Source organism: Acanthaster planci, linkage group LG04 (genome assembly GCF_054643075.1).
Source record: "Acanthaster planci isolate LZ-2023a linkage group LG04, COTS_SCS, whole genome shotgun sequence".
Taxonomy (NCBI): Eukaryota; Metazoa; Echinodermata; class Asteroidea; order Valvatida; family Acanthasteridae; genus Acanthaster; species Acanthaster planci.
In genome coordinates, this window is record NC_141780.1 from 3,708,185 (window position 1) to 3,717,104 (window position 8,920).

Here is an 8,920-nt window from a genome sequence, read left to right on the forward strand (position 1 = left end):
ATGCACTATGAACTACATGTCGCGGTATACAATCCTTGACTACCCTCGATATCACATCATGTCCCCCCAGCTACATCAGGGAGGTGAAGCAGTCTCCAGCTCACTGATCTCGAACTATACTGCTCAACAGATCAAAAGCAGCTAGTGGTTTGTATTGCTAAGTGAAGCGATGATATGACAAGATAGTGATAAACAGTACAACAGCGGGGTCCAGGAGAGCGTTCAGGTGCCACTTGACACTGTGCACAAACCCTATGGCCGGGATGGGAATGGTCTGAAAACGTGTGTTTTCTAAGTAAACGACTTGGTTTTTCTCTCCTAAATTGAACTTTTCTGGACATGTTTTAGCTTTCTGATGGCTAACAGGTCGTGTAGGGAATAAATTACTGGCGTCTGTAAATGGATATTGAACTCTTCCCCGGCCTAGGGTCGGATCCTGGAATTTTCCGAGGGAGGGTGGTCAGGCCAGATATTTGTTGTAATGATCATGTCTCATTTTTGCCGACAAGTTGAAGCGATGATGAAACATTATTAAGCCTACACTAGTCATGTACCGGTACATGGCAGAATGGTATCGTAAATTGTTACACTTACTTGATTAAGGCCTATATAGGCCAATTTTCAAAATTAGTTTCCCCATTTTTTTTACATTTTTTTGTTTTTGCTCAGAACGAGGTTCCCCCCTCAGGGATCTGCCCCTGTAGTGCCCCCAAAACTATGGTTTGTCATCGGAGCGTGGCGGACAACAAGCTTGTGTAGCCAATGGGAATTTACTTTTTGTTTCAAAACAGGGAAGTTAAGTTGGAGTTTTCATACCGCATTGGCCCAGTCGTGCCGAGAGCGATCATGTAGATTGTGCAAAACTCAAGAATAACCAGTGATTAGAATTAAACTTTAAAACTTGTGAACTTAAGAACAGTATCATAATTTACTTGCGAAATGTTGGACAGGTATGGAGACTGTGACTTCTTGCAAACTTTGCCATCTGCTCCATTTCTTTCTCATATGCAAGCACAGATAAACATGACAGATCATCACGATGAAACGCAACATGAAATAGCAGCAGGGGATTTCTCAGCACATATTCGTGCCATTGTTGCGAGTGGCCTGTACTGCCTGTCCATTGGTCTGGGGATGGAAACTGGACTGTTTGATGTCATGATGTCACTTGGCCAGCCCAAGACGTGCCAGGAGATAGCAAATGCAGGCAAATATAAGGAAAGGTCATATAAAATGTGTTACGATAAGATTTTAATATAAAAGGATGTACCTGATGTTATTATGTGGCGATTGAAGCTGGATGTTTTCGGTAATTTTCTTTCTTTGTTGTTTTTGTTTTCCTTTCCTGTTAATATTCAGATTTCGCTGAAAAGAATAAATGATCCTGTAATAAATCTCCTCCTTCTGCAGCAACATAGACATGTACCTGTACACAGAGTTGAAAAGTCACTGAATTTTGTGACTTAAAAAGTCACTGACTTTGTGACTCGAGTAAGTTGAGTCCTTTACGCACAGTTACTCGAGTGGTAACCCTGTTGGAACTTGAGTTGAGTCACCAAAAAACGCTCGTTTGGTGCTTAAACTAGTCTCCTCCAGTTCCTTGCCCTTGAGCGACTATCCATTTTGCCACCGGCGCCTTGATCAAAGGCTATTTTAGATCCAGAGCCAAGCTGCTTTGTGAATGCTGCGTGAAATTTAATGTTTTGCTAAAATATTAGCTTGTAATCGTAAAAGCACTGATAGTGATTTACCCAGAATGTCTATTCATTCTGAATTCCATCACAGATATGTGGAGGCATGGCTTGATGAAATGGTGACAGCTCAGGTGGTCAGCGTGAACCCATCTCAGGGGACTTACTGGGTGCCAAAGGACCTCTGGCCCAGCCTGCGGAAGGACAGTAAACAGGGCCAATCGATCATGTCAACACTGGCCATTCCCATGCTGTCTGAGGCATTTCACAGCGTGAAAGAGTGCGTCAAGTTGGACGGCCCTAAAGGTGTGTATGGAGATCTACTGCTACATCACAGTTGTATTTTCACCTACCTATGGCAGTAAAGAATATTGGCCACCATCGATTACAACAGCAAAAGAGTAACTCACGAAGTGTTCACAATGTTGTGTGGCTATCATCCTCATCACAACACCAAATAATAAAAATGGAAGACTTAAAGACAGCTGAACAAAGTGCCTCATAAACTTCTTCAATTTCTTCTTTCAGAATGAAGCCTCTGAGTTTGGTTTGTGTTTTTTTTTTCTCTCTCTCTCTCTGCCGTTAGGGGTCCCACCCGAGCAGTACAGCCGTTTTGACCGATACATTTCTGGTCGTAACTCGGTTTGGTTCAACCACTATCTGGTGCAGTCCTTTTTAGCAACTGTGCCAGGGTTGGTGAAAAGACTTGGTGAGTAGAGAACGGTCCAGAGCTAGAGTGACTTAATTTGCAGTTTGGTGAAAATGAGTAGGCGTATTTCAGCAATCAAAACCTTAAAAGATCACCTGACTTGTTACGGCCCCGGGTTTACAAGAAATGAATGACCATAAATAATGTACCTATAGCCAAACCATGGAATGTATAAGTGCGCTGTAATGACATACTTTAATTGGCCTTTCATCAATTGGTCTTTCTTATGCCATCTTCTACCACGAGGACAAACTTGTTGGCTTTTGATACTGTTATGCTTTACCTCAGAAATCTTTCCAAGAGTTAATTGTTCAGTTCAAAATTATATATAACGGGTTTGCCCTTACCCAACGTATATTTATAAGCACTGTATGCTCAGTGCTTGTCCGAGAACTTGCGAAAAAACCTCACAAGCTTACTCGGGTGGGACTCGAACCCACGACCTCCTGCTTACTAGTGCAGATGTCTTAACCACTCGACCACCGAGCTTGCCGGGGTCGGCTGGCCGGTCCGAGTCAAATGAAGCAGCGGGTACCGCGAACTATTATCAAGATGTATTTTTGCGTTGGGGAGATGTTAATTATATATAACGGGTTTGCCCTTACCCAACGTATATTTATAAGCACTGTATGCTCAGTGCTTGTCCGAGAACTTGCGAAAAAACCTCACAAGCTTACTTTTTTTTCGCAAGTTCTCGGACAAGCACTGAGCATACAGTGCTTATAAATATACGTTGGGTAAGGGCAAACCCGTTATATATAATTAACATCTCCCCAACGCAAAAATACATCTTGATAATAGTTCGCGGTACCCGCTGCTTCATTTGACTCGGACCGGCCAGCCGACCCCGGCAAGCTCGGTGGTCGAGTGGTTAAGACATCTGCACTAGTAAGCAGGAGGTCGTGGGTTCGAGTCCCACCCGAGTAAGCTTGTGAGGTTTTTTCGCAAGTTCTCGGACAAGCACTGAGCATACAGTGCTTATAAATATACGTTGGGTAAGGGCAAACCCGTTATATATAATTAACATCTCCCCAACGCAAAAATACATCTTGATAATCAGTTCAAAATATCCAACATGGTGCACTGAGGAGGATCAATTCTCATGACGTTTTTGCTTAAATTTCCTCGTCACAATTCTGGAATCCGATACCTGTTGTCTTGTTGTTTTCTTTTATCAGATACTTGAAGAATGCATTGTGCTTTATCATGTTTTGCTTCATGATAATCAGCTTGTGGATATCAAACATATTTAAAATGACCCATTTGGGTTTTTCCAAGGTACTCCTTTGTTTTGATCTGAAAGTTCTGGTTTCTGTGTGTCGCTGTGAAGAAGTGGTTGAACTATATATCTCTTTGAAGAATCATTGGTTTTTAAATCTAAGAATTAATTAAACATGCAGTCATTTTCAATTTCAGAGGAAGGGATATGTGTCTTGGATGTCGCTTGCGGTGAAGGCTCTGCTACAGCCGCAATGGCCAAAGCTTTCCCAAAGTCCCAGTTCTACGGCTTTGACATCTCGCAAGCGGCAGTATGCACTGCGCAGGAAAAAGTGGCCGAGGCGCAGCTGACCAACGCTCGCGTGGTCTGTCATGACATCACCCACCTACCATCGGAATGGACGGGAAAGTTCCAGTACATCTTCAGCCGGTCGGGCCTCCATGACCTGCCTCACCCTCGGCCCGGCCTGGCCGAGCTCAACCGAGTCTTGTCTGACGAGGGCATCATGTCTGCACTTGAGCCGTCGTGTCACTCAAGCCTCGCCGCCAACCTGGACGTGGCTTCGGGGCCCAACCTCTATGCATTCAGTCTGATGAATTGCATGCCAGTGTCGCTCAGCGTGGACGGAAGCGATGGTCTTGGGGCCGTGTGGGGCCGGGAGGCCGCCACAGCCATGCTGGAAGAATGCGGCTTCAAGGTCACATCGGTGACTGATGTCCTGGGCGATATCAGCATGCATTTGTGCTGCCAGAAGATAAAGGTAAAAAATACATACATGTAGGATGCTCCGAGTTTAATGTGCAACACTTTTTGTGAACAGTAGATAGCAGGTATCTTGGCTCCTGTGTTAGGCACACTTATACATAATTTTCATTGGAGTGTGCATAAACCTTGCATGGGAGACAGGCACACGCTGAACAGCAACATTTTAACACTTTGTGCCACACAGAGAATACACACCAATGTGGTATGCACATTTTAATTTTGAAGGATCCATTTTGTTGATTTATACCAAGAAGCAACCGGCATCATTGGTTGGGGAGCTGTGACGTTTATGGAAAGAATGACGATTGGTGGTACATAGTATAATGTGCCACATCAATGATTGCAATTGAAAATAGTCAACTGATCTGGCTTCAGCTGTGGGGACTTCCTTTCTTCATAATTCACAGGCCAAAACTCTGCTGAGTCAGGGCACCACCTCTTCAGTTGAAACCAGTGAAGATGGGCCATACAAGGCCAAGCCCTTTTCGTCCATTCTTGGAGAAAAGGTCAAATGGGGTTTGGTTTCCCTTGCCCTTGCCCTCGGGGTGGAAGTAGGCCTGTTTGACATCATGGTCTCCCACCACCGACCAATGTCGTGCCAAGAAATAGCCGCTGCTGGCAAATTCAAAGAAAGGTACAGTTACCATAACTGAATGCCTCTAAATAGAAGGTACATCAGGCAGTTGCCACACTACGAGCGGTGGGGGTATGGATTGGGTATGTCCCACTTCCCCTCTTCCCTTAGTTCCCCTCACCAGGCTTGAATTGAATGACGGCCACAACAGCCGGTGCCGTCGTTGCCCTTCTCACTGGCAGAGGTGCCCCACAAAAAATCTCTGTCCTCACGGCCATTTTTTTTCTTGCCCTAAATTGACCTTGGTCGTCAGGCCTTTTTCCACAAACATCCATAAGCCTATTAAAAACACAAAAATCCTTGTTTTCAGTTGCTTCCAAACCCATTGAAGTGTATTTCGATGTCACGCCACCCCGATTGGCTGTCTTAAAATCTCGCACAATAAACACATAGACTTTGCAACGAGTACCAGCTTCGATGTCGATTCCATACGTGCACTGAATGTACATCGTAGACGTCTGCCCGAAGCATGCAGTGGGCATGCAGTGTACAAAGAAGCATGGGTCTGGAATGTAACGATACTTCAAGCACATGGCCATGCCACTGATTTATTTCTTCCCCCCCCAAAAAAAATATTTCTTCACCTCTCCAACTCTCCCCCTCCAAAAAAAAATAAAATGTAGAGTCTGGTGCTGCCACGGACATTAAGGAGGGTGTTTTATAACACTGAAATAAATTTGAAGAGTCAGTGAAAAAGTGATGTTGATTTCAGAAACTTAAGTATGACTCCATTTCATCTGCATTTTGCTTCCTTTCATTTTAAATCAAAATTTTTGCCTCACCTATGTTGAACCTTGCCAAGTGTTGAGTGCTTTAATCCTTTAGACATGTCAGAGAGAGCTTACACCAAGATACTGATCCTTTTTGCAGGTACGTAAGAGAATGGCTTGGGTCGATGGTCACGTCTAAGATTGTCAGTATGGATACCTCCCAGGACCTGTACTGGGTTCCAAGGCATCTCGTATCGAGTTTGCTGAGGAGAGGTGTGCCAAGCAGTCCCAGTGAGTCTGTAGACTCTGTTCCAATACTTTCAGGTGCATTCTACAGCCTTGCACACTGCTTTAAGCTGGATGGCCCAGAAGGTTTGTACTGCCTTCACTTCAGTTGTTCTGCATTAAATAGTTTCTTTAAAGCTGCGAGCATCCTCTGCAGGTGGACTTTAAGTCGTCACAAATACTTCATGTAAAAAATATCGTTCTAAAACTCTTTATGTCTCCTTATTTTGTCTTTGTTTATTTCCATCTCTTATGTTTGTCATTTTCCAATGAGGTTTGATGCTTCAAGCGAGTTTGTCTGTGAAAACTTTCAGTCCAAGGACCTACTGGCATCATTAGCCTCAGGCTTTTAACTTAGATAGTTACTTGACTTTTAGGCTTGTGACCCATTTAGGAAATGGGCCTCAAAATGGAAAATATTTTCACAGTCGTTGCACAGATAATTAAGTGTTGTCAAATTTTGTTTCCTTTTTATGAAGTTATTTCTAAATATCTTAAGATGAAAACTATTAAAAGTGCATTTTCTGTAGAATGAATTTTTTTCCCATTTGTCCCATCAGGTATTCCCTCAGACAACTCCAGCCAGTTTAGCAAGTACATCTTTGATGAGAATTCCATCTGGTCTGTGTTTCTGTCCTTGTCTTGATTTCACTCTGTCGTGGACTCTGCACCCAGATGCGATCTCATTAGTGACAGAGAGAGCCCAGGATTGGACACACTGAACTGCCTCCTTTTTCCTCAGTTTTTTTTTTATTTTAGTGTTGATTACCCTTTGGGATTAACCAAACCGGCAGAATGGTGCATTTGTGCATAGATCATGTGCACACTTGTAAGCCTTAAACCTGTTAGATTGTGTAAAAGCTCTGTTAGTCACAGAAGTACGGAATGTTAAAGCAAAATGGTCCATCCACCATCTTGAAAAAACACCGATCTTAAAAATGGGAGATGCCACCTCCTTGTTAAAAGAAACCTGGACGAGAGAATTTTTGTTTACTTGGTCTCCCACTTCCTTCTTTTACTGTAACAGTGTTGAGACCCAAATTTTGCAGATGACGCACAAGAAATGATTAAGAAATTGTTTTCAAATAATGGGAACAAACAGGAAGGAGGGCATTGCCTCAGGTTTACGTATTTCTCAGGGGTAGGGGATACTGAATCTTAAAAAGGGAAGGGGCATGTTCCCCTGTTGTCCAGTAAATAGATGGCAAGACTGAGATAACTAGAATTAAATCCGATTCACTTTTTGGTGGTAAGGTACAGAGAAAGATTCTGTGTATTTCGGATCAAGTCGATGTAATTCAACATATTCAATATGGCAAAATAAACCTTATATTGAATTCTTTGTCACTATTAAGAAACCGAAATTTTATTTGATTTTTACTGTAGTTATGGAAACATTTTTATATTATGTGGAATTCCACACAATCTCAGTGCCATGTGATCTATGATAAGTCTGGAAACTTTCAAGGATGTTGCCCCATAGAGAGTAATCATTCAAAACATACTACATGGTCAGTGATGGAGATGTATTTGTTATATGAAAATAAGTACCTTGTGTTTTAGTTTATTTTTTGTTTTGGGGACATTGTTTTGTTAATTTTTTTGTTTTGTTTTATGAGGTTTTTTTTTCAAAATTATAAACAGGGAAGCTTTGTGCTGCAGCTAAATTGCATGGATCACTTTGAAGGGGCTGCCATCTGACACGATCATATGAAAAACTAAAGACACTGTACATTCATAAATATATATTCATAAATAACTCAGTCTCCTTATTCAACAGTGTGCAACTTGACCGTACATTAACATTTGATAATGTCCGCTGAGAAGTGATAATGCCCACTGATGAGAAGTGATAATGCCTGCTGCATAAATCTGGCACTAGCACCTGGATATGAGACAGTTTAATCGATTCTGATTGGTCATGGAGTCTGTGTGCACACAACTCGCCACGCGCACACCAAGTTCATATAAGGAGATTCTTTTGGACAACTTGCACAAGGAATATTCCATAAAATGGATGGGGCATGTTAAGGAAAATGAAAGTAAAATTCCAGAATAAAATCATTGGAAATCCATCATATGGTGACTTCTTTTGACTCTCTCTGACTATAAAGATATTTATGAACGGGAATAAATATGTGCTCAGCAACATTTAAGACGGGCCAAGCACATTCGTTTAGTATAGGACTCAGATTGAGTAATGTCTTCCTCTGATATGATGATAATAACATTCTGCAGTATTGGCACATTCAGTACGGAAATGGTATGTAAATGAAATAAAAAGGAGAGCAAATTAATTGAGAACATTTTGACGTATATTTGTCATTTGTATCTCCTGTAACACCAAGCTTGAGTGGCAAAATGAAGCCATATTTTTAGCTAATTCCACAAAGTATTTGAACCATATTTTGTTCCCTTTTTGTGTCTTAATTTTTTGTAGGTTTTTTTTTTTTTAAAATAACTCTGGTAATTGCTCTCACCCTTTGAAACATTTGTCGCATTCTGTTTCTGGGTCATTGTAAAGTTTATAAACAGATGAGCACAGATGAGATTCATGTTATTGCTAAACTTTGAGAACTTGGATGTCTCTGTAGAAGCACCGTGCCCTGTGAAATTAACAATTGTTGACACTCGGAAGCTGGGTATGAGCTATGTCCTTTTTTTTCATTCCCTGTTATGTCCATCTTTTGGTTTCTCAATTTTTTGCTACAAATCTGTGGCTGTTTTTTTATAAACTAGTTTTGAAATTGGATCGCTTCAGAATGGAACTGTTGGGGGTATGGTGAGGTTGGGAAACTTTCTTCAAACGTGACCATAGAATCTTTCACTCGGCAGTTTCTGAGATGAAAACCAATGCTTGTCAAGGATTGTTCCTCCAAAGGTTTTGATTTCTGTTTTCCTTTTTGA

The 8,920-nt window shown here is 41.8% G+C and overlaps 1 protein-coding gene across 9 annotated transcripts; it reads left to right on the forward strand.

Annotated features, from left to right (window-relative positions):
* Nucleotides 1-4: 4 nt before the first annotated feature.
* On the forward strand, nucleotides 5-8,317 carry LOC110974220 (uncharacterized). 9 transcript variants are annotated; one of them, XM_022225703.2, is made up of 8 exons: nucleotides 5-147; nucleotides 1,018-1,223; nucleotides 1,786-1,997; nucleotides 2,278-2,400; nucleotides 3,817-4,379; nucleotides 4,792-5,018; nucleotides 5,889-6,100; nucleotides 6,574-8,317. In XM_022225703.2, the coding sequence occupies exons 2-8, from the start codon at nucleotides 1,024-1,026 to the stop codon at nucleotides 6,657-6,659; spliced, it is 1,623 nt and encodes a 540-aa protein (XP_022081395.2). In that variant the 5' UTR covers nucleotides 5-147; nucleotides 1,018-1,023; the 3' UTR covers nucleotides 6,660-8,317. The 9 variants fall into 9 exon arrangements, with proteins under 9 accessions (XP_022081395.2, XP_022081398.2, XP_022081394.2 ...); XM_022225706.2 differs by having other exon boundaries at nucleotides 7-147; nucleotides 1,013-1,223; XM_022225702.2 differs by having other exon boundaries at nucleotides 8-147; nucleotides 670-1,223.
* The last annotated feature ends 603 nt before the right edge of the window (nucleotides 8,318-8,920 follow it).